Source organism: Indicator indicator, chromosome 31 (assembly GCF_027791375.1).
Source record: "Indicator indicator isolate 239-I01 chromosome 31, UM_Iind_1.1, whole genome shotgun sequence".
Taxonomy (NCBI): domain Eukaryota; kingdom Metazoa; phylum Chordata; class Aves; order Piciformes; family Indicatoridae; genus Indicator; species Indicator indicator.
The window spans coordinates 4,612,916-4,638,683 of NC_072040.1; the positions used below are offsets into that span (position 1 = coordinate 4,612,916).

At 52.4% G+C, this 25,768-nt stretch overlaps 1 protein-coding gene across 1 annotated transcript; it reads right to left on the reverse strand.

Annotated features, from left to right (window-relative positions):
* Positions 1-367: 367 nt before the first annotated feature.
* SLCO5A1 (solute carrier organic anion transporter family member 5A1) lies at positions 368-25,504 on the reverse strand. The gene is made up of 9 exons (XM_054394656.1): positions 24,661-25,504; positions 10,299-10,431; positions 7,707-7,927; positions 6,171-6,335; positions 4,965-5,163; positions 3,756-3,915; positions 2,911-3,149; positions 2,049-2,113; positions 368-813 (listed from the first exon to the last, which is right to left on the reverse strand). Exons 1-9 carry the CDS (start codon positions 25,502-25,504, stop codon positions 368-370), a joined length of 2,472 nt encoding a protein of 823 aa, XP_054250631.1.
* Between the last annotated feature and the right edge of the window lie 264 nt (positions 25,505-25,768).

The window sequence follows — 25,768 nt, forward strand, 5'->3', positions numbered from 1 at the left end:
TCCCCAGGTCTGGAGAGCAGGACCTGCAGGAGTGAAGCTGAGGATGCACTGAAGCCTTTCTGTGCCACCTGGACTCCAAGGACACCAGTTCTTGTCACTCCTCCACTGGCTCCTGCCCACCCTCACACTGGCACCGGATGGGCACATTGCAACAGTGACAAACAGGACTCCTCAAACGCCTCCCTGGGACGGCAGGAAGGAGAAGTGAGGTCGGTGTGAGGTGTGCAGCCCTCGGGAACAGGCCAGGGTGGTTGCAGGAAGCTCTGTTGGTTTCACCACCTCAGGAAAGGAACTGAAGGCACAGGTGTTTGACAGGGCACCGCAGTGGGCAACCAACCCAACCCACCAGGGCACCACCCAGCCAGGCCTAGATATCAGCAGTGACCTCTTCCCAGGGGGTCTCACGGGAGGAATTTATTGCTTCTGCCAAGGGTCCGGGGTAGGTGTGTGCCACGCAGCTGGCTCCTGGCGCCGCGCTGGGCTCCGCTCGGCAGCTGAAGGTGGGGCAGGATCGAGTCCGTGCGTAGCTGTGCTGGGGTCCAGCCTGCCCAACCAGCTCGCTCACAGTGCTCAGCGGCGAAGCCCCCCAGCACCTCCTCTGCAGCTGCTCCTCCCTGCACTTCAGGGAGTACCAGGCCAGGAAGATGAAGAAGAACCCCACGAACTTGAGGGCAGCTGCCAGCCCAAAGTAGACGAAGCGGAAGGAGGTGACGTCGTACTCCCAGCAGGAGCCCTGCACGCCGCAGTCCTGCTGCCACAGCATGCACGTGGTGTCAATGACAGCCCCAAAGTAAATGGGAGTGGGAATGTAGGCTGCAAGCAACACAGCAACAGAAAGGATACCTGTTACACACAGGGGAAACTGCAGCAGCTGCAGGCCTCAGCCAGCAGAGCAAGCTGAGAGCTCCTGAGGGCTCTGCTGCTGCTCCCACATGAGACGTACAAGGTGGGAATGCTCAGGCAGTCCTCACACCACTGCTACTGATCCCAGGCAGGAACTGGAGAAGCCAGGCAAGGAGGACAATGCAGCAGTACTTTACAACAGGCACTGCTCCAACTGCCTGTCCCCAGTCAGTGCTTCCTGACCACTGAGTCCCCCAGAAGCAAACCCAGCACTGCTCTTGGGATGATAGGAGAGGAACAGAACACAACATCCCATCCAGAGCACTGCTCCATGGGCTGGGAAAGTGGGGGGCTGCTGCTTTAGACTAAGGAGAAAAAGGCCCAGAGACCCCAAAGTGTTTCTATCCCTGAAGACGGATGGAGCAGTGAGAGAACTAAAACTGAGCAGATCTTCCTCAGACATAGACTTCAAGGGCTGCTGAAAACACAGCCAGCCCCTGGAGCCCTCCTGCTTTCCCCAGGAACAAGACACCTTGGAGACAGGTCAGCAATGTCCTGCCTCAAAGACACCTTCTGGGTGCAGCTGCATGGGCTCCTCCTCTTGCTCTCTTACAACAGCCCTTGCTGGCTCCAGACATGTCCAGAGATGTGGTTAAGGCCCCAAACCTGAAGACATTCAGAGTCAGACCTGATGTGGCCCTATGCAGCCTGCTCTAGTTGGAGGTGTCCCTGCTGACTGCCGGGGGGGGTGGACAAGATGCCCTTGGAGGGTCCCTTCCAACCCAATGCCACCTGTGACTCTGTCAGCAGCTCAGAGCATTGTGGAATAAAGACTTCGGCAGGTCCTCTTTTTGCTTTGCAACATTTGAAATGAGACACTAAGGTACAACTGCTTCTGGTTTTAAAAACGCACCCGGCTGGAAGAAATTAAAATCTGCTCCCCAAACAAACATTCTTAAAAAATATTTAGTAACCAGTTCTAAGTACAGTTAGAAAGTGTGAAATGTCTCTCTCTGGGATAAAAATGCTGCTCTACAAGGGCAGCAACAACAAAACCAGACAAACATGTCCTTAGCTGCACCACTCCCAGATACTGCTGCTTTCTTATTCTCACTGCCTTGGCCAGGCAGTCAGCTGCACGTTTGTGGGGTGCTGGCACCCCTGGGGCACACCTGAGCCACACACAGAGAGTGACAGAGACTTACCCAGAGTCCGCAGCAGGACAAACTGCATCCCCAGGGCAAAGGGTCGCTCCCCGTCCTCCACAGACCTGCTGGGACAGAGACCTCCTCTGAAGGGTCACCATAGAGCCACCAGGGCATGTCTTGCTTCTGCCTCCTGGACCCTTCCTGAGCTACAAAAGTGTCTGAATTCCTTCCACTGAGCTTCTGGTGGCTCCTACTGCCAGGAACAGCCACAGTCAGCCCCCCGTGTCCCTGTCTGAGCAACAGCTCCAGCTCAACTCTCTACTTGCCAGCAGCCTGAAGAACCTGATCCAAACCCAGAGGAGATCTGGAGAATCCACCTGAAGTGCTGATGGCTTCCCAATGCAGTTTCCTGTTACTTCACACAATGTCTCACTTTGTTTCCTTAATTGTTCAAATCAATTAACAGAGAATTCAGCTGCTGTGCTGCTCTCTGTCCCTACAGGACCACAGTGACACCACCACCCCTGAAGGAGCTTCTACCTTCTTGTGAAGGGAAAAAGGGTAGACCCAAACCCAGGCAGGAGGCTAAGGAAAAGCAAAGGATTGTTGATGATTTCTTCATTTGAGAATCCAAACCACTGCTCTGAGGAAGCTGAAAACCCCTTCTGGAGTCCTGTCCTTAGCTGGTGCTTCACTTGTTCTCCCTGCAGTACCCGGGAAGCACTGGGCCCTTCAGGGCTCCTGGGGTCACTATGTTCAGGGTGATTGAAATTAAAGCGCCTTGAGGTCCCCTCCAAGCCAAACCCCTCCCTGACTCTGTGGCACAGTGCAGACCCAAGCCGGCTGCAGCCCACCCAGGGCAGCCCTATGCTGCAGGGCACATCAGCACCGCCCCAGCAGCTCCCGGGCACCACCTCACCTGAGTGTGACGATGATGGCGGAGGGCTGGGCGCAGGCGGTGATGAGGGTGACGATGAAGAGGAAGATGAGGAAGGGGATGAGGGTGTTGCAGGTGCGGTGGCACTTGCCCGAGGTGGCGTAGCCGTGGTGGTTCAGGTAGGTCTGGAGGATGACGAGGCGCAGCTGGCTGCGCGGCCCTGCGCCCGGCGCGATCACCTGCCGGCTCTGCACGCAGCCGCACTCCGTGTAGTTGCGCACCTGGGGGGCACCAGCGGAGCCCTGCTCAGCACAGGCACAGCCTGGCACCGTGGCACACCCCGACGGGGCCCTAAGCAACCTGATCACGACTGCAGTGGGCTGGGCAAGGTGACCTCCCCTGTGGGGACAGGCTGGGAGAGTTGGGGCTGTTCAGCCTGGAGAAGAGAAGGCTCCAGGGAGACCTCAGAGCAGCCTTCCAGTACCTGAAGGGGCTCCAGGAGAGCTGAGGAGGGGCTTTGAACAAGAGCTGGGAATGCCACAACAAGGGGCAATAGATTTGAGCTGGAAAAGGGAAGATTGAGACTGGAGATGAGGAAGAAATTCATTCCAGTGAGGGTGAGGAGACACTGGAAGAGGTTGCTCAGGGAGGCTGTGGATGTCCCCTCCCTGGAGGTGTTCAAGGCCAGGTTGGATGAGACCGTGAGCAACCTGGGCTGGTGGGAGGTGTCCCTGTCCATGGAGCTGGGGTTGGAACTGGATGAGCTTTAAGGTCCCTTCCAACCCAATCTATGATCTGTGACCAGCCCTGAGTCCTTCTCAGCCAGGAAACTCCTGCCTGCAGTTTCAGCACCCCCAGGAGCAGCAGGCAGTGTGTGAGGAGCTTACCCCAGCACTGTGGTTGCCACCATTGATGCAGCCAGCCAGGCAGGGGTTGAAGTAGGTGATGCCATCTGAGCCACAGACGGGCTCGTACTCGTGAATCCTGCAGCCACAGTTCACATTGCAGCTCCCAGTCAGGTTCCTGTGGGCCACGGCAAGAGTGGGGCTGGGGAAAGGAAAAGAACAGGCTGACGCAGCAAGCCCAGGCTTCCTGCTGGTACAGCAAGCACAGATGTCCTGCCCCTGCAGTCAGTAAGATTCAGCTGCAAGTTTGCTAAGCACTTGCTGGGACAACACCCAGAATTCATCTGGCAAACTGCAACTGCTCCAGCACAGTGCTGGCAAGGCCAACCAGGAGAGCACCTTCATTAGATGTGACTCATTATGAAAGGGACTCCATTTCCTAACATCTCTTGTTCTAAACCCAGTTCTCCTCTCCAGGCATGCTTGGTGTACAGGAGGGAGCAAGGAAGGGGAAGCTATAGGGTGAGATTTATTGCCTGGAGCTTCTAGAGCTGTGACCTGATACATCAGACCCCAGGACCAGGTGAAGCCTCCTTGTGCTGGCAGGCAAAGCACATAGAATGGCAAGGACAGGCAGCCCCTCTCCCCAGGAAGCTATAGGACAAGGGAAATTCAGTTCAGAAGAAAGAGAAAACCAGTGCCTGGCTGTATTTTGGTAGCAGCTACACAAGGAACTGGCTTGCACCTGGTTCTATTCCTATTTATTTAGATCACTCCAGTAAGCTACAGGACAAAGGAAAGAGAGGAAATGAGATAACCTCAACAACACACAGCTTCTACAGCCTTTATGCTGGGCTGTAACACACACAGGATTCTCTTGAGTGCAATGGTTTGGGTGGGTGTGGAGGGACACTGGACAGCAGAGATCTGCAGGCAGCTGGAGTGGCAGCAATGATGCAATTCTTGTGTGGCTGTCAGACAAGGAACCCTCTCACAGCCTGGGCTGGAGCCCTTCTGTGTTGTTGTTGTTCTGATCCAATTACTCACTGCCTTCAAGCCAAGGGATCCAACTGGATGCTTAGACTGGCAGAGACACAGGGCCCAGGGCATTTGTTTGTGTCACAGCACTCACCACATTCCCACCCGGACCTGTGGCTGCTTCAGAACATTGGCCACCAGCATTTTGTACATTTCTGCATCAGGCTGACTCCAAAGAGCTGGATTTGCCCCAGCTGACCCCAAGGCACTTACCCAGTGGTGTAAGGGATGTTTATCCCTCCCAGATTAATGCTTTCGCATCCAACAATGAAGAGGGTTGAGAAGCAGAGCAGGGACACCCCACTGCAGATCATGGCCAGCTTGGCAGACTCCCTCGCACCCAGTTTCAGCTTTTTGATGATGTAGCCACCTAGGACAATCCCAACTCCAGCGCTGGGGACAATGACCACACCTGCCAGGGAGAGAACAGAGCAAGGGTCACACAGGAGCCGTAGAGGGCTGCCAAACACAGGTACAGGCTTCATTCCCTCACTGGATGCAGTGAGAGCTGCACTAAGCTCTCCATTGTCCCCCTCTCTGCATCAGACTCTGCAGACATCTGGAGTGCTGTCAAAGAACTCATGAAAGCCTCCTTATGATGTTACCAGCAGCCAAAGCACCATGAGAGAGCCATTGTGCTTGCATGCAGAACATGGCTTTATGTTTGCTTTGGACTGGGGAGCAGAATCACAGATTGCTTAACCACTGGGAACTTGGAGGAGCCCAGCTCTGGACACGAACCTTCCTCTCCCTGCTCTTGGGATTAATGCCAAACAAGTACAAGCACTGCCCTTGGACAGGAGCCCTGCTGCTTGCCTCTCCAGGAGCCCACGTGTTTGGGGCTCTGAGCACCTTGCTCTAGTTGCAGGGGGGGTGGCCCAGATGGCCCTTCCAACCCCCAAAATTCCATGATTCTGCAGCTCAGGAGCTCCCCTGACTAGACCAGATGGTGGTGTGCTCAGTGTCAATAAGTAAGGAGAGAGGCAGCAGCCTGGAGGGGAGAGATAACTGCAGGGTGTGACAGAGACAACTCGGCACTGGGGGAAAGCAGAGACTGGGATATTTTAAAGATGAAAGAGGAAACTCACAGAAAATAAAACAGCTTTAGAAGATCTTCTAAGGCACACAAGTTGCAGCACTGCCTATGGGTTTCTAGCTTGGATTTGTTGCTTTTTCCCTCTGAAGACCATTACCATCTTATCAAAGCCTGGGCTGGTGCACAGCCCTCCACAAGAAGTGTGCTCCCACCTTACTGAGCACACACAGCAAGCATCAGAGAACAGCCTGAGGAGCAAGGCAGATGCACAAAGCTGGATCCTCTCATGTCCCAACAAGCACCTTCCTGGCTCGTCCCTACACTGATTCCTTTCACTGATCAGAGAACACCCTAGGAGGTTGTGCTCTGTGGCAGTGCCTTACCAGTGTAGATGCTGGCATTGGAAGCTGGGATGCCAAACTGGGACTCGATGAACTTGGGGATGAAGGTAATAAAAGCTGTGACAATGGCACTCTCGGCTGTGTATGACAAGCTGACAAAAAGGAATGTCATGTTGCTTAGGATCCTGACAGCTGCTCTTGGGAGCTCTACAAAATGACAGAAATGACAGACAAATGTTACAAATAATGAGGCAAAAGCAAACAGAAGCAGAGCAAACCCCTTCCCTTTGTGATGGGCTGGCAGTGAGGGCTCGCTGGCACCCAGCTGCACTTGCCCAGTGGAAGGGAGAGAGCGTGTTGGGATCCCAGCTGGGATAATGCTGCTACAGAGAACCAAAAGGCTTTAATTAAACAATTTTCTGCATGATTTTAAAGCACTCAGCAGATACAGCCAAAGCAGACTGCAACATGTCAGTGACACCAATGAACCTCAGCACCCTGCAGACAGCTCATTGCGAGTCCTGAGAATGGACAAAGCCAGCAACCAAAACTGATAGCACATTCTTAACCTCAGTGGGAAAAGCATTCCTAGATGTTGGAATTACCCTCAAAGCAAATATGGAAACCCCATGAAGTCAGCACAGGGGTTATAAAAGCCACATCAGTACCTTTCAGTCAGCTCTGCAGGGGGTTCTCTCTGCTCAGGTTCACAATGCATCCCTCCCCTGCATGGGGCTGAACTGGGGCTGCCTCCTTACAAACCTGCCCAGCGGACCTCACTGCCTTCCCTTCTCCCAATAAACTACATCCAGTTTGCTCCCTCCTGTGATCTACTCGATGTTTAACACTTTGACACCTGCTTCAGAAGCACTCTGTCTCTCACGGTTCTCACCTGCAATATAAATAAGACTGAATTTTGAGCCCTTGCATCTCAACACAAGAAGCAGCCAAGGCAGAGCTGCATTTTTAACTGATCTCAGCCCAACCACATGCCAGGGCTCAGGTCCCTGAAGCTGGAGGCTACTTGCAGATGGTGCCAGTCTGGGTTTATTTCTTCAGCCTATGATGGCAGCCACTGCAGGAAGAAGGATCTCCTCCTTCTCCTGTCTTGCCTCTGACTCCTTTATCTATTCATCTAGAAACTAACTTACATGAAATTAGGACAGGGTACAAACCAAACCACCTTCCTCAGTCAGTTTACTCCAGGGTACCTGAACCCTCAAGCAGAATTCCTACCAGTGATGCTTCAGAAGAGCACTTCAGCTGATGAAGGGCAGCTTACAGCCAGCCTGACAACTGCAGACTGAGGGGCACAAACATGTCTGGTAGCAGAGGTCCTGTCACCACAGGAAGCAGGGAACCTGTTTGTTACCTGCACGTCCAACCCTTCAGCAGTGTCAGTGAATGGGTGCCCAGCACCCTCCACTGCATCCTGTCACAACCATCTACTGAAATCCTGACAGCACAACAGCACATTAAACAAAGGATGGCACAACTCTGCCCCTGTCACCCACAGACAACCCCAGGCCAGCCTGTACAGCAGGTTTTCAAGCTTTCCAAGCCACAAACCAACCCCACCTTTAACATTCCTCCCAAAGCCCATGGAGGCAGGCACTGCGCCATCTGCTTGCATCCTGCTGCTGCTCTTCTCTTTCATCACCTCATCATCGCTCGAAGCAGCCTCAGAGTTCAGCTTCTTCTTCTTCTTCCTGTGTTGAGGAGGGAGCTTTTTGGGGAAGGTGAACATGGGAAAGATGACGAGGAGCATCGCAATGGCACAGAGCAAAAAGCCACTCCACCTAGCACCAGGAGACAGCAGCAGAGAGAAGCCAAGGTTAACATGGCATAAAACTCCAGAGGGATCACTGCAGGCTGGGCTAGCTAGAAAGGGTCTTTAGGAGGCATTACAAGGCCCCAAAGCCCCTAGCTAGCAGATGTCTCTCTTGGTTTGTCTATGGATAGAAGCCTGTATTCAGAACCCACCAAATCTGCTGAAACAGTGCCAGCTTTGAGCCTTTCTGGTAGCTACTCAGCAGCAGCCGCTGAAAGCAGTCACTCTCTGGAGCAGACAGGGCCGCTTGCTCCAGAAACAAACCCATTTGATCTCATCTGGGTAATGCAAAGATGCTGTGAGCTGCGTTTTTAGATGAAGACAAACTGACCTGCAGGCTCTGTGTGTGTGGTAAATGGTGACACAGACACCAACCCAAGAGCATTTCTGTTAGGCTGGGGGAAGTTTTTGTGGGGCAAATCTGAGCAACCGGAAGTTGTGCCTAGTTCTGACATTATGTAAAGAGAAAATCCTCTCTTCATTCACTTTAGCTGATAAGGTACAGGGATTAAAGCCCAGCCTTTGAGGAGGATTAGTCAGCACTCTCAGGCAGAGAATTCATCAGCAGGCAGTGGAAATGGAGCAACATCCCTCTCAGATCTCAGAGGCAGAAGCTGATCAAAGGAACAATCTGTGGCACTAACGTGCAGCAATGTGAAACACCCACTCAGCAGCACAGGAGATGAGGCTGTGATGCAGCACAGGATGGAATCCAAACCCAAAGACCCTACAGCAGACATCTCCTGCAGCTGGAGATGTCACCAGTGCAGCACTGGATGCAATTAATCTGCGCTGTCTACGCCTCACATCCTGCTGGAGATAAATCAAAGAACTGGAAAACAGACAAAAGATAATATAAAAAAACTCCAAAGACACCTACAAGGGAAAAGAGAGGTCAGAGGAGCATTTGTATTCATTAAAACCCTTGATTTTCTTCTAAAGTCAAAGGAAATATGCAGGAGAACACCTCAGAGGCATCTGCACCAGCCTTGGGACCTCAAATAAAAGCAATTAAAGGTAAGGAAGAAGCAGACAGTGCTGGAGGAATTCCTTTAAACTGCTTGCATGGAATGCTGATGAAAGACTCTACAGGAAGATCCAGGAATTGAACAGCCTCAGCTGAGAAAAGTGTCAGCAAAAGAGAATTGGATTCAAAGCAGCTGAGAGAGCTCCAAGGGCCACTCCACAATTAAGGAGGTCCCTGTACAGCATGTGAGCAGCCCTCAGACAGCAGCGTGATGGATGGCTGCTAGCAGACACCCCTAGAGCCACCACATCTGAACACAGAGCAGCTCTAAGCCCTGGTGGGCTGGCAGAGACCCGTGCCTGCCATTTAGCCTCCAGCACCCCCAGAAAGCCCAAGTGTGCAAAGCCCAGCAGCACAAACCCTGTGGAACTCAGGAACGACCCAGAGAAGAAATAACCCTGAGCCATAACCACTCTGGTCACCAGGTGCCACAAGCCACCTGTCCTGCATGCATGCAGCACACCTCTGCCAGAGCAGCTTTGCTACCAGCTCTCCTGGCTGGTGTACTCACTGTGTGCTCTGTAATCAGTACCCCCAATAATAATGGGATTTTTCCAGAGCATCCCTGACAGCTACAGTAAGGGAAAGATGGAAATGAGAGACACTGACTCCCTGCAAAGGAGACAAGGCTGAGGAATCTCCAAGCACAGCTGCCCAGTAACTGCACTCTACTGTACAAAGCTTGTTAGCTGAAGTGAGTGCTAGACTCCTATTACATTTCAGGCTGTTAGATTACAGAAATAAAAATAACTCTGGCTACATGGTACTGCCCTGCAAGGAGAAAACGTCCCAGAGCAGAGATTGCAGTGCAAGGGAAGTCTGCACTTGCAAGCAGGCAGCAAATGAGCAGCAAGGGACAAAGGACCAGCCCTCACACATCAGAGGCTTCATTTGAAGGATAAAGCCTCAGGAAGAGGAAAGAGAATGAGGCACAGATGCTATGAGCACCACCAGAATTGATGAGAAGCTATCATGGGTTGTGAACCACATTTCCAGAGCCCAGGGAGCAGGGTGTGCTTCTCTTCACAAATGGGGGAGGGAAACAATGAAAGACCAGGACCTAGAAACTCTTGAGGGAAAACCAAACTCTGCAGATTTAATCAACAAATGGCAAAAGGAAACAAGACTGGGAAGGCCATGTTCTGACCCCATCTCCCTCTCCTGGGCCTGGCTAAATGAAGTCTGTCATTTCTCACCAGGGCAGCAGAGCTGTTTCATGATGCCTGCTCTGGAGTAAACCCAGAAGGGACCAAACTCCAAGCCCTGGTCCCTTGGTCCCAAGCAGGGATCACTCACAGCCCTTGGTCCTTACCAGTTGCCAATGAAGCGGGGATCACTCTGGTCAATATAAACAGTTGTCCTAGGATCCACATAGAACCCAATGAGAAGTCCTCCCAGCAGGTACCCAGCCGCAGGCCCCAGGGCTCCCATCACGTACATGATGGCTGAGGAAACAGAAGGGCAGTTGTGCATCAGTAAAATCAATGTTTCACTACTTACTTGAAAACCCAAAAAGTAAAGGATGCTTCTTGAACCCTGAAGCTTCAGAGGCCTTTCTGTGCAACCTTCAAGCACAGCAGCTTCTGCATAGCTGAGGAATTGATCAGCAACATCAGCAAAACCCACACACAGCTACTCGCACACACAGCTACCCCCACACACAGCTACCCCCACACAGGGGTGTTCTTTCCTGCCAGATGTGGCTGGCCCTGGGGAGCCAGCAGCTGGACACCTCTCCAGGGTACAGAACAGGCTATGCTCTCAGCTATCCCCTGTTCCTCTCATGCCCCAGCACCATGATGGGGTAGCATGGGATAAGTAGGCATAACACAGCTTCCACCTTTCTCAGAGGTGTTTACCTCACCCTCCCCAAATTCACCCACACAGAAGACACCCAAAACCCCTCGGCTTTAAGCAGGCTTTTGAGCCAGAGGACACAAACCTGACTGGAGCTGGGAGCAGAAGCCAGGCAGACTTCTCCATGGCTTTTCAGTCAGGAATCAGTTCACTTCCTTCTCTGCCCCCTGAGCACACAAGCAGCCTATCTATAAGGGCTTTAGGAGTTCCTTTAATGTGGTTTATTTGCTCAGGAAAAAAACAATGCTCTGAGCATTACTGCAGCTCAGATAACAACCTACAGAGCAAATCTCTAAATCATTTCCTTTCAACATCTATTAGTGTTACCTAGGCTGCAGGAGGCTCTCAGATCCAGTGCTCCACTCCAACAACAAACAAAGCAGCACCACCACTGCAGTGGCCTCCCTTGATCTTTAGATGGAGTAAATTTGTCACTGTTTTCACAGGCAGACCCTAGGAGACAGCTGGAGAGAGAAGCTGAACCCAAGCACCATTCCAGCTGCCTGCCACGCAAACCAAACCTACTGGTCCAGCTGAACACTCCAGGAGAAAACACTGATGGCTGACACAAGTCTGCCTGGGGAGTTGGCAGTGCCAGGGGAGGAGCAGGATCCCTTTGCTCTTCTCTTACAGACTGCTACTAAGCTATCATTTATATCAGATCATCACAGCCAAGATGCCCCATGGCTGTGTTCTGCTCATACCCTGCAGTGGTACAGTATCTGCTGAGGGACTCCTGCTCCCTTCCGAGTTTCAAGGGCAGATCTGACTCCATCGCTATCCCAAACCAGAACCCCTGAGCCTGGGAAAGCACAAGGAAGCAGCAGACACAACCCAGCTCTTTGCTGAAGGAGGAGGCTGGCTGCTGGCAGCCAAAGGACTTTTCTGCAGCTTCACTCTTCCTTTGTCCCACAGCAAGACAAGAGAACAAAGAGTAAAGGGGGAAATTACTTCAATGATGTTCTCTCAGAATTAATTTCCTTTCAAAGACTGGTTTCTGCCTAGGAGGCAGAGGTTAATCACTGCAAATGCTGGTGATGGCTGCTCTCTAAGAGGTCACTCAGAAGGACAAGCACAGAGCATTTCTTTTTGTTTGCTGGGGAAATGGCACTCCCATTGCCATCTTCCAGCTGAAACAAGAGGAATCACAGCTCATTACTCAGATCTGACTGAAAATCTGCCTGTAAGCAGAAGCACGTTATTGCAGTGATTTGCAGCTGACCCTGTTAGCTCTGCTAGCAGCTAGCATGCTGCTAAAGCAGCTCTGGTCCTGCATCCCAGAAGGCTGCAATAAGCCTCAAAAAAATAACAGGGATACTAAATCCCAGTTGGAGTGAAATGCAGAGCTCTGGAGCTGTACTGGAACCATACTGGAAGTATTATTACAGGTCAGAGGGTCTGAAGAACATTTCCAGCCATGTGTGAGAGTTATAAATAGCAGAGGCTATTTGTTCTGGCCACAGGGCAGCACCACCTCATGAAACCCTCTGAAGTCTCCAAATCTGCTCTTCCTTCTCTTAGGAACAAACCCCTGGGCATTTTCACACACCACTGCCCACCACAAAATGTTCTTAATGGCTCTAATCACAGCTTCTAATAGAATTAGGGCAGGCGAGGGAACATCACCTAGAAGGGAACAGTGCTCAGCCAGGCCTTCGACAGCCAGGTCTTAGATCTCAGATCAATACAACCCAAGAAGCCCTGCAGGGAGCCCGGGCCATGACAAGCCTGCCCAGGGACCACACAGCCATAGCATCAGTAAAGCAGGAGAAGCTTCTCTCCATCCCTGTGGCTTGACCAAAGGCCAGCAGCACTGTGAGCTCCAAGCCCTGACTTGGATTCACTGAACTGAAAGACTCCAGGGGTTCAACACCTTTAATTGAAGAGCTAGGGAAAGGATTATCTTCTCCTGGTGTAGACATCCTAAGCCTGTGGAGACAGGTCAGCAAGGAATGCCCCAGCACCTCCTTGTCTCCCCATAGTGAGGGAGCTAATGGGTGCTCCATGGAGACACAGATTGTCCCCAAAGGACCCTGGCACTCAAAGTGGTCCTGTGAAACAGAACAGAGCAGATGTTGGTCCCTGAAGAGGTCCTGCTCAACCAGCCAGACTAAGGAATGTGAACTGCCAGAGACATTCAGAATGCTGGGGATGGAGAGTCACAGAGAGGAGGGAATTTGGCTCTGGGAGAAACCAGAAGGAAGGAAATTCATTCATGCTTTGCTCTGGACCACAGAGCCCACTTGGTAGTGCCAGCTGGCGCTATAAACACAAGGGATGGCTCAGACAGTCCCAGGCAGGGTCCTGAAAGCAACCAATGTTTGTGTCACAGGGAAAAGCAAACATTGCCATGGAACATGGGAACAGGAAACTGCAAATATTTGAGTCTGACATTAAGTGCTGTGGGTTAGGTCAAGTTGAAAACAACAACTTTTCACTGCTAACCTCTGCTCCTACACAGAGGTCACAACAATACAAGGCAAGAGAAATATTCTAACCTCCTCCAAAATAAATCATCTCTTCTACAAGAAAAAAAAAAAAAAAATCAATCCACCTCTCCCAAAATGAGGAGTTAATTGAATCATAATTTGCCAGAGCAAATCCATCTGAACATCTTGATCAGAGCTGCTGAATGGCTCGGCTTAAACACCAAGGGCAGCACTGAAGCAGTAATTACTCACTCATTACCCTTCCAAAAGGGTCTCCTTAATGGTAACATTTAATTACATTTGGATTCCCTTTGGAGGCAGGAATTGCCCCTGTGAGCTCCACTGGCAGCTCCTGCCCTGGCAGATATGGGAACTGCTCATGCAAGAGGGATTATCACTGACCTGAGTGCTGGCATGTCCCCAGGGCAGGGATCCTTCCAAGATCTCCCCAAACACCACGTACCAAAACTACAACATTCAGACTGGACTCTGGTTACTCTCACTGAGGAGGAGATTTAAGTACTCTGCTGATATGGGGGGAAGTTGGCCAATATCTGTTTATTTAGTCTGCATTTTTGCTAAATAAAGCCTGCTCTTTCTGTTCCTCTCCCATGTGAGCAGAATTAGCCCTGACAGCTCTGCGTCCCAGCTCCTCAGATTAGCACATTATTAAGCATATTGTTGCTCTCCAGCACTAAAGAAGCCTTCACATTTAGCAGGCAGGCAGGAGAAAGGTGGTGGCTTGAGGCTGGGTACAGATGACTGCCAGCCAGCTCCAGGCACACTCTGGGAGCGGGAAATTTCCCGGCAGGATCATTAACTCTGCTCTGTTCTGAGGGCTGGGGCAGACTCCCTGTCCCCCAGTGGAGCATCTGAAGCTGCTTGGTTCTGCACGGCTGGAGCTCTGCATGGCTGGAGCTTTGCAGAGAGGACTCGACACAGATGCCAGAGCACATGAGCAGAGCAGCCCTTTCTGGCCCAGCAAAGCATGAAATGATCCCACGAGTTCCCTCTTCCTCTCCAACACAACAGACCTTGCAACAGCAGTGGTCATCCTTCACACAGGAAAATGCCACCAGACAAGCAACCTCTTCACCTTCCCGCCCTGGCCATGCTGCCTCCAGACACCCCCAGAGTCCTTACCAAGGGAAGGGCCAGAGCTGGCCCGTGCCTTCTGCACTGATGTTGGCTGAGAGTTTGGCAGAGGTAGCCTCAGAATGGGCCAGGGAAACTCCTGGGTACAACCAGGGGCACCCCTCTGCCAGGCTGACTCTGAAAGCACCAACTGGATGATCTTTAAGGTCCCTTCCAACCCAAACCCTTCCACAACTATGAAAACCCAGGGGCAGGTACTGATGCCAGAACATAAACTGCTCAGCCAGGCTTGGGCGATAAACTGTTAGGCACCAGAGAAAATAAAATCCATTTCCTGACAGACACTGCTGACTCCACCAATCCAGTGCCCTGCTTTATAGCATCTCCGTCCATCTGCATCCCTTCCCACAGGGAGCATGGGTTTGGTTACAGGCATTGGGAAGATTCAGCTGGAGGGTTACCCTCATGCACACCATCTGCAAACTATCACAGCTTCCCCCCAGAGTACCACAAGCGAGTTGTGAGCTGAAACTTGAGCCTTCTGTTTGCAAAGAAAATTAAATCCGAGCCCTAAATCCCACAGAAACTCCACTGGGCAGTCCCCTAGGCTCAGGCTCCCTGGAAAATCCTCCCCTCAGCTCCAAAACTGCTCTGACAGAGATTGACAGGGAGGTCCTCAGAGAACGATGCTGGAGCTGTTTGGAGGAACCACGAGTGCCGGTGTCACCAGTCAGCTCTGCTGCTGTCGGAGCTCTTCCAAGTCTCATGAAAATCCATTTGGCATCTTTCCACCCCATGGGATTTTACCGCATGTCAGAAATGTCACCACACATGGGTGGACCCTTAACTCCTGACCTAATCCAGCACACAGGCAATCTCCAAACAGAAGTGAAAAGTCTGAAACAGCCTCTTGCAGCTCCCCAAACTGGCTGTGCTTACATCTCAAACTGGATTCTCCTGGTGCTGTTGCAGTGAATCACCACAGAGCACCCTCCATTGCTGCCTGCTGCTGAAACCCACCAGGGACACATTTACAAAACAGCCAAGCAGGAAAGGCTGAAGCCACAGAGCAGGAATTCCAGGGGCAGCAAATGGAACAATCTCTCCTCTCTATCCCCCTGGAGTTTCAGTATGCCTTGAACAGTGTCTGGGATGAAAGCTGGAGTGAGAGCAGTTACTGAGAGTGTAGTCTTCACACCTAACAGGACATCACTTGCATCTTCCACCCAAGAAGTTGAAATGAAAAGTAAGAATTGAGAACTGAAGAGTGAAAATGCACCTCAGAATGTCAGCTGTGCAAACAACCACAGAATCATGGAGCTGTTTTGCTTGAAAAGGACCTCTAAGAGTCCAACCAGTGACCCAACACCACCATGGCTACTAAACCATGACCCCAAGCACCATGACCACATATTTCTTGAACACCTCCAAGGACAGAGTCTCCACCACCTCCCTGGGCAGCCTGTGCCAGTGCCTTACCAAGTAAGCATCCCCTGATGGCTGCAGAGCTTTCCATCCAAAGCTCAGGTTAGTAAACACCTGCTCCAAAGCTGATTTCACAATGGAAAGGAAATCCTGCTTTGTTCTACCCCAGTTGGTTTGGCAACTTGAGAAATGCTTAACAAAAGGCAGCAGCTGTTGTTGTTTCAGATGCCTTGGGTACGTTTCGTACCAGAATGCCAGAGGTTTGTGGTCTGCTTGATGATGGCCAAGCTCTGCAGCTCTGACCTGCTCCTGTCCCACACCAGAGGCACACACCTGTCTGCAGTGGGGAGAGAAGGTGCCACACTTGGCTGTGATTTGGGAACTTTTTGGGAAAGCTTTTCTGACCCCAGCATTCATTAGACACCGGGCTGGAGACCCACAAGAGCCAAGCATAGCAGCCTGCCCTAGCTCTGGCCTCCAGCCCTTCCCTGTGCTCTGGCCATGCTGGTGCAGAGGAGTTGATTGCTCCTCTCCTCCACACACACTTCTGCCTGCACAGCTGCCAGCTCCACGTGTTCCAGCAGGGGTGAGCAGCAGACAGCAGCTCTGACTGCTTCAGATCTTCTCAGGGTGCCTCATTCCACAGCTGACAGGTCTGATGCAGGCTGAGGGATCTCAGTTTGTCTGCAGCTGAATTTTCCCTCTTAGGAAACAAGCTGTATTATGAAACTGCAGATCTCTGTGGCCCTTCTAAAGCAAGAGCATCAATTAGAAAGATGAACAGGAAGGTCCTGATTGCAGCTGTCACTGCAGTGTGAGACATGAACATCTGGAGCTGGAGAGGAGGGGATGGTTAGCATAAGGCTTAAGCAGCACTGACGGAGCTCCACACGAGGATGTTTATCAGAGCCCCAGCTCTGAACTGCTGACACTGACTTGTGCTCTATTATTGCTTGCTTCACAATCCCACCTAAGAGGATTACTGTCTGCTCTGGCACTGTGTAACAGCAGCCTTCAGCACATCCCAGGGCTGCACAGAGCCTGCCTCCCACCATCACACCCACACCTATCTTCTCCAGGTCTCCCACAGGAGACAACCACCAGCTGGCAGCTTCCCAAGCTCCACACCAGCTGCGACTCAGGAAAACAAGGGTGGGAAGCAAGCAAGTCCAGAAGTGCTTTGCTTTCAGCCTCAGAGCAGTGCAGTGCAGCTTCAGTTCAGGGCTGATGAATTCTTTCTGTGGGATTATTGCTGTATTCTTTTTCAGCAGACAGAAATAACCAGGCTGCTCCTCAAGCTCCATGTCCTGATTCAGTAGAAAAGCAGCAGACAGCAGCAGTCCTGGGAGCATCCAGGGACTCTGACACAGTCACGGGGGTTATGCTGCCATCTCTTCTAAAGCTGTGCCACTAATTCTAATGTCTCCAGACAGGCCACACAAGCTGGGATTAATCCAGCACAAGAAGAGTTGCTTAGGCAGGCAGTTGTCCTTCAGAGGAACCCTAACACCCACCTTACTCCAGCAAGCAAGGGAAGCTCACCACGGTCCATGTGTCCTGCCAGGCACAGCTCAGCCCAAAGCAGCTGGATCACAGTGAAGATCCCATCTGCTAGTGCAAACCTCATGGCTACCAAACCCTTCCACCACCAGTCAGCAGCCCCCTCTCAGTGGTCTGGACCAGTTACATCTTCTCATCCTACAAGAAAGTGGCCAACCTCGACCCAACCATCAGCAGATGCTGAAGGGAAGCTAACAACAAACGTGTCTGGTCCCAGGCAGCAAACCTTTACCTTAGCCAAACATCTCTGCTTACCCAAAAGGCTAACAGCTACTCCTATACTACAGGGCAGGACCTCTCCAGGCTGTATCAGCTCACCCATCCCAGCGCTGCAGTGCTGAGCTCAGAGCCTCTTCACTCCCCTTGGCTAACAGAACTGTGCCTCAGGTACACAGAACTCACAGACTGCTGCTATCTGGGTTTGGAACAGGAGGCTGATCACTGAAGCTCTGTGCACCCCAGAAGGTCACACTCCATTAAACCTCCTTCTCACTCACTGGGATAAAGTAACAAATGGAAAGGTAAATTCCAACCACAAATGCCAAAGTGCTTTGTTAGTTTTCAAACTGCAGGGATCCACGAACAGCCACGGGGAGCATGCTGAACAAAGCACCAAATACTGGGCTGGGAGGAAGAAAAGCGTGGGAGAAGCCAAACTGCTCTGTCCTCTCCACCTCCAAAACTCCCCAGCCTTGCCAGGGGCTTTCCTGGGCTCCACAGCCACTTACTGCAGCATCTTCAGCCCTTCCCATGGACCCACCTGGAAATGGCCCCACCAGATGCCTCTTGGCTCAAATGCCCCCATCCACTGCCAGTTCCAAACTGTACCCCTCCTTCCCCTCTCCCGGCTTTTCCTCAGCTGATAAATCCACCTGAGCAGCATCCTCAGGGTGTCCTGCTCCTGAGCTTCACATGGTTCTGAGCTCTGAGGCCAGGGGCTGGCTCCTCAGGGGCCTCTGACAGGAAAGGTGCTGTTGGCAGCTGTCTTTCAGCAAAATCCACTCAGTCAGCAGCTCAGCTGAACACAGCAACTGCTCTAAGCTCAGGGACAGCCCAACACACAGACACCTCTCACACACCACTGCCTTTAGGGATTTCAGAGGGAGAATAGGTCTTGCTTGATACACTCCAAGTAATTATGGGTTGGCAGCCCCCACGGCATGCTCCCAGCTATTTCCCTGCCTGCTCTGCTTTATCTACATAAATACATTACTCAAAATGACTTCTGGGGAGGTCAGGTATGCAGGTATTAATCCAACCAGGGGCTAAGGAAAAGGCAAGTGGGGATCAAGATGTACATGAGAGCACTTGACTGCAGGAGCACCTGAAGTGCCTACATGACACCTGAAGTCAACCATTGTGAACCTAGCTGTGCTAAACACTGGGCTGAGCTACAACTGGAGCCTGAAACAGCTCAGAAGGCAGCAGAAGATACACTCAGCTAATCCATGAATTATCTGAAATGCTCTGGCTCTAGAGGATAGCTTAATTAATCCAGAAAGGAAAGGACACAACCACAGGACAATCCACCCAGGATCTGCTTTTTAGCACTTAGAAGCAGATGATTGAAAGCAGGCAGATAAATATGGAAAACAGCTGCTAATTTATAAAAGCTGGTCAAAACAGCTGAAGAGCTGGGAGCTTGTCTCAGAGCAGCAGTGAGACACTCCTGAGGCTTTCATTCTAACCCTGTAAGCATCAAAGACAAAAGGCACAGAGGGTAATGGTCAGACTGAGGTCCTGCTGCACATGGTGCCATGCAAGGAAAGAATTAACATCCAGGTATGCAGGGGGAGAAAGGGAGCCCCCAAAACAACATCCCAGAAAGCTAGGGAAACAAGAGCAAGCTGCTGGAAAGAAGGTGCACAGAAATGGGGAGGAGAATCCAAAGGGACAGCACAGGAGTGTGCCATGAGCACTGCTCTGGTACTTCCCTGGCACAGCTCATGTTTACTTCCTTGAATGATGCTCATATGCCCTGCTCAGACTCCAGGAGCACACACACAGGCCCTGCCTGCAGCTCCTCCAGGCTCCCCACAGGGTGTAAGGCATACCAGAGCACAGTGTTGTCACCTGGCTGCCAGGAGAGCTGTTCAGCTCCAGGAGAGCTGGAGCCTCCAAGTAGGAGTGTCAAGGCTGTGGCACTCAAGTGGCTAGGCTGTGCCCAATCTCCTCTCTGCCCAGCTGACAGCAAACTCCCTGTGGCAGAGAAAAGGGCAGAGCAGAGCCAGCTCTGCCAGCCCTCCTGTGAACACCATGCAGCGTGTGTGAACCTCTGGCCTTGTGGCAGCAGAGCAGATGCCCAAAGTCCAGCTGCTCAGCAGGACACATCCCAGACTCCTCTGTGCTGCCAGGTGCTGCTGGGTCCTTTCCCATCATGGGAAATGTCGTGGTTTCTCCTGGGCACTTGGAAGGAGCTGGGGTATGGATCTAGCTAAGTCATGAGAAATTGGCTTGTGTGTACCCCACAAAGCTGTCTGCTGTGGTCACTTTGCCAGCTCCAGCCCAGAGAGCCCAGCTGAGCCATGGTGGAAGCACCATGGAAGCATGGACAGCAGCACACAGGAGGCCAGCAGAGCTGGCTCCTGAGCAGAGCCCTCACTGCAAGAGGACTGAAAGTCCATGTGGCACCATCCATGTCTAATCCATACCTGGGGCTAACCTACAGCAGCTGCTCCATCACCCAGTAGAGAAGGTGAGCAGGAAAAGGAGAGAAGACCCCCAGGTTGGATTAAAAAGAGAGCATGAGGCTGAAGAGGCTAATATGATGGAGTTCTTTTTCTGCTCTTTTATGATCCATGGATGAAATCCCTTCACCTTCTCTAAAAATCCACATTTTCAGGTGCTGGCCCTCAGGACAGAACAGCAGGTCAAGCCTCATTCCCAGAACTACCTGCACAGCTGAGAACCTGCCTTTGAATGATGGGGAGAGGAACCAGGCTCTGCTGCTGAGTGCATGAGCACTGTCACAGCCATTCAGTGCTCCCAGGGGGGACACCCGAGCACAGGGGAAGGGAAAGTGCAGGAAGCACAAAGCATCTCTGCTCCACCTGCAACAGGAGCTGTTCCAGTGCCCCTCACTCAGCAGCAGGGGCCCCAGCAGGCAGCTAGAGTTTCCAGCCTAGGGTAATCAGACACTGCCCCCCAGGCCCTGGGCTCCTGGCAAGGTAGGAACAAGCTGTTACTTAAAAGCCACTTTCAGGTCTAAGTTTCCAAGGCTCTCTGGAGACCACGGCAGGTTCGGACACTTCTCTGCCCAAACCAGCCCTGCAGCTGAGCTCAGAGAAGAAAGGAGCTGCTCTCCAAGAACACCATTCCCCAGATGAACAGGGGCAAGAGGCACTCCAGCCTCAGAAGCCACTGTTCTTTTACATAGGAAACACAGCAAGGAAAGAAAAATTCTCCTACCCTAACCTACCCAGCCTACAGCATTCTGGAAACTGAAACAAAACATCCTTAGCACTACAACTAATTCACCCATCACTCACTGCTGGGGGTCCTGAATGAGAAAATATTTTCTTTAATGAAGATGTTTCTGTAACACCTACCCTTGCCTTTCTGAGTGAATTTAACAGTAAATTCCTTCTTCACTGTGACAGCCACTTGCAAAAGAAGCAAAATATTTAATGAACATTCAATCATTCAGGCACAGTGCCACTAATGAAACTTCCCTTTCAGCTCATTTTAAGGAACTGAATTTCAAATCCATGATACAATCCCAAGATAAACTCACAGTGGAGACAAACTATTGGATCCCTGCAAAAGCCCCACAGTGCTTCAGGTGCTGGCATTTGCCATGGAGCAGACATACCATAAGGAGTACAGAGCGAGAATTCTGCAGTCCATTCAACTGAACTCAGTTGAATGGCCATTAATTTAATTAATGAATTAACTGAAAGGAGAACCCCCACACACTAGGCAGCTGATGACAGACATGCTGTGGTACAGCTGAGCACAAAAGGGAGAGACTTCAGGAGAGGACAAGCTTTTGCAGCGGCTGTGTAACTTCCAGTTCGGATTACATGTGGTTAAGGGAGCTGCTGCTTCTATTTCCCAGGCACCTGCTACAATCAGGACCTGCTTCCAAGCCTGATGTCAGACATTCTCTCATAGTCAGCTCCAGGGCATCAAAGCACCACCAGGCCCACGGGGCAGGAGGCCCTGAAGGTGCTTTGCCTCCACAAGGAAGAAGCATCTGCAGCACTGAGAGCTTGCCCAGCACCATGAGGGCAGCCCGCCTCCCTGACTGCCACCCTTGTCCCACCAAAAACCACAGACATACCACCTTGGCAGCTGGCACCCAGCCACCCTGACAGATGGGTTTCAGTGCAGGCAGCCAAGAGACTACGTATAAGCATCAAATATGTTTTTGAGAGCAGGACTTCCAGCCAGGAATGCTGAAACAGCTGTCTGGGCTGAGCCTGCCTGCCTGCACTTTAAGAGGATATGCTATGGCCACTCCAGCCCTGAGCTGGATTAACTGGGAAGAGAAGAAAGCAGCTCCCACAGCCACAGACAGCAAGTTTTGCACAACCAGGATTAGTGATACTTGGGGAGGGCCCTTTACTGACCTACTAGCAGTGGGAACACTTGTGGGAGTGAAGAGCTCTTCAGTTCTGCTGCCTGGTAAAAGTTCTGCCACATGCATAAAAGTCCCCCCCTCTGAACACATCTTTGTGTCTTTGCACATCTTTAATTTGGCCAAAAGCCACAAAATGCAGCGGGATTAGGAGTAAACACCTTGGTGACCTTCCACCTTGTGTCCGAGCATGGGGATTCTGCAGACAAACTGTGCTCCCTCAGACACATCCCTTCGACACCAGGCTTCCTCTTCTCCAACCTCCCACTCCCAAGGCCCACTCCAAGACTTTTTGTTACCTTGTGCCTGCATGCACACATTTTACATTGTGACATCATCTGCATAGCTTGCCCCAGAAATCAAACCACACTGCCTCGAGAAGCCTTTGCACAGCACCAGATGTGGGGTGGCTGATCTGCAGAGCCAAGCCCTGGCCACCTCCATCCCACCCCTGTGCCCAGCTATGCTGCCACAAATCCCTCTCCTCCTCGAGGACATAAAACATTCCAAACCACTGAGAAGCTCCAAGAAAACGTTTGCTCACACCAGAGTCCCAAGCAATGCTCCTTTTTTCCCCACCCAACTCACATTTTACTCCTGCCCCTCAGCAAGTCTTTGGGCCAAGTCTAAAGAGAGGCAAACACCCAAAGCTGAGCAAGTGAAGTCTCCTCAAGAGTTCACACTACTTAAAAATGTCAACACCACCAATTCCAGCAGCAAGCAACATCACTTCTGGCCTGGGATAACTCCTGGGCTGCAAGGAGCCAAAGGGACATCCTGCTCTGTGTTTAAACACACTTTGTGTTCGTTCATTTTCTTCTCCCTGTGGACACAGATCAGATCAGGAGCATCCCTTTTTCCTGTCCCCACCTCATCTCTACTCTTCTGGATCACCACACATGACCTTGAGCTCTGCCAGGGTACTCCTGGGACAGATCAAAGCTGCGTTCAGTGCCTGGCAGGTGCAGGGTCCCAGTTAGCCCTCCAGCAGCTGCTGGTGTCTTTTACCTTTGTCAGCTTCAGGGATGATCTCTGCCACAATTAAAAGCTACCTGAGTCACTTGATTGCCATTTCCCCTGCTAGAAGCAGCCTGTGGCTGGCATCATGCCTCCTGCCCAGCGAGGATTTCGAACCGCTGACCTTGGTTACCCCCTTGGTGAAGCCGCCTTCCTCCTCTCCTCCCTCTTCCTCTTCTTCTCTCACCTTCATATAGAAAATGTCCCTGCCCACAGCTGGGTGGCTAGAACTAGATGATCTTTGGTGTCCCCTCCAACCCAAACCGCTCAGTGATTCTGTGATCCATCTCTTTAACCCTTCATCCCTCACCCACACCCTCTCCAGCTCCTGTTTCCCATGGGTTTTATGAAACCATCTCTTTGCAGCAGTTTCAGCCTCCTCTCTATTGCTGTAATCAGCAAGTCCTGACCTCAGGAACCAGATCTTTGCTCTTCCATGCTGCCAATTAAGTTGATTCTAGTTTAATCTAAATTTCCAGATCGCTTAACCTTTCTTACAGGGGAGGAAGAGATGGAAAAGGTTTTGCCAAATACTTCCTCAGGCAGGTTGGCAACACTGTGAGAACAGCAGAAACCCCCCTGGTAATGCCTCTCCTCCTCCCAAAAACCAACCTCAGGCTTTCTCAAGACACCTCAGGCAGCCTCCTCATGGCTTTAAAACGGTTCAGGGGACAAAGTGCTAAAAATTATGTTAAAAGGAATAACAATAGTGAGCTGGATCACTACTGTTTAACCCATTAGCTGCAGACCCATCCCAAGTGCACCACTTCACACACATCTGTCTGACACGGAACGATTACCTGCACGGTTAGCAACAACCCAAAATGACCTGCAAACGGTGACACTGAGCACTCCAACGCCCCTGGCAGCCCACCGAGTCCCTCTCTCTGTTTGCAAAGACTCTGCAGGACTGGGCAGGACTCACTCCTCACAGAACGATCTAGGACGGATGCAAAGCCAGAGCGCAACCGATCTTCTCCCGTCTCACACAAACCATCACAAGCACACAGCGTTCACCAGCACCTTCCAACTCCAAAGCACCTGGCTACCTCAAAAGCCTTTCTCCCACCACCAGAACACCCAACCATACCCACCCAAAGCCAACTGCCACATCAGACCCCCACTTTATTGTGTCCCTTGAGCTTTCCCGTGCCCCTTAACCGAGCTCTTAACCCTGAAGCTTCACTTGCTGCTTCATCAACGACTTGCTAACTCTGTGAGTTGCCAGATGACCGATCAATGCTGGCCAGCATTCTTTGCTAGCTAAAGTTAACTGAAGGCTGCAGAAGTGAAGTGAAGCACACCGAAGTCTCTCAAAGTGCTTATCAAGCATTAACACTATGGACAGAGCCTCGAGGCTCAAGGCATGATGACTAAAATTGAAAGACGCTGAGCTTCCGTATTGGCAAACAACCTGAAAGGGGCAGGGCGCAGTGTCACACTGCTCTCTGAAAGCCCCCGGCTACTGCCAAGCCGTGAGCAGGGTCAGAACCCGACCTTCCCGGCACAGCGCTTCCACACAGCCATCTCCGTGTCACTGTCACTGCCACCACAAAGAATCTTCGCACCGCAAAGTACGGCACCTTGGCAACTTCCAAAGTTCACTCAGGGAGGCGAGCTCAGCACAGTCGTTCAAAAGCAGCAGTGCTGCAACACCTGTAACGGCTCCCTCCAAGAGCACTGAGCCTACGAAGCGCCCTGGCACACCTTACCTAGGTAGAGCGAGGCGTTCTCCTTCTTGACGTTATCATCCAGGTAGGTTGGTCCCAGGGTATAGATGGGTGTGGAGCCCATGCCAATGAGGATCTGGGCACAAATGAATAAAGCTACGTAGAGAGAGTGGTCGTTGCCGCCCGAGTCCTTGAGGCAGCCCGGCGAGTCCCACTGCTCCTTGGCGCTGCCGTTGCCCGTCATGCACAAGCCCTCGTTGCTGACCGAGGAGTTCAGCTCCTGGATCTGGTACGGCGGGGAGATGAAGTGAGGTAAGGAGAAAAGCGCTGCCCCCAGGGCGATGAAGAACCCCCCCACAGCCAGCCAGAGCGGCCTGCGCCCGCGGCCCCCGAAGTAGCTGATGAACACCACGACCACCACGCTGCCGATGTCGAAGCAGCTGACCAGCAGCCCCGATTCCGAGCTCTTCAGGCTGTATCTGCGCTCGATGGTGGTGATGACGCTGCTCAGGTAGCCGGAGACCATCAAGGACTGGATGAAGGTCAGGAAGCACATGCACACCAAGAAAAACCGCGAGTCTGCCAGAACGGCTCGCAGGTAGGGGCCGCCCGGGGGGCCCGGCAGCAGCAGCGGCGGCAGCACCGGGGACACTCCTCGGCTGGGTTCAGTCCCCCGCGGGAAGCTCCCGCTGCCGGCGGCAGGGGGCCGGGCAGCTCCGGAGGCGGCGGTTCCGCGGCTCCGATCGTGCCCGGGAACCGGTGCCGCGGCGGGGCCCGGCCGGGCGCAGCCACAGCCTTCCCCTGCGGCCGGCAGGGGGGAGCCGAGCGCAGCCCTGCGGCCCCCCAGCGCCTCCGGCCGCTCCCGGGTCCCCTCCGCCGAGGCCATGCTGGCTCCGGCCGCGGCCTCAGAGCAGCCCGGCCGGCTCCATCGCCGCCGTGCGTCGAGCGCGCTGAGGGGCCCGGCGTGAGCAGAGCATAGCCGGGAGGGGAAGAGGGCGGGAGGAGGACAGGGGGTGGCCCTAGCCGCAGCCGCACGTGTCCGTTTGTAGCTCCATCTTCCTCAGGCTCGCCGACAAGAGGTGGCTGGGGCGGCCCCGCCGGCTCCGGCTCCCCGCCGCCGCTTCATACCCACGGCGCCGCGCTTGGCAGC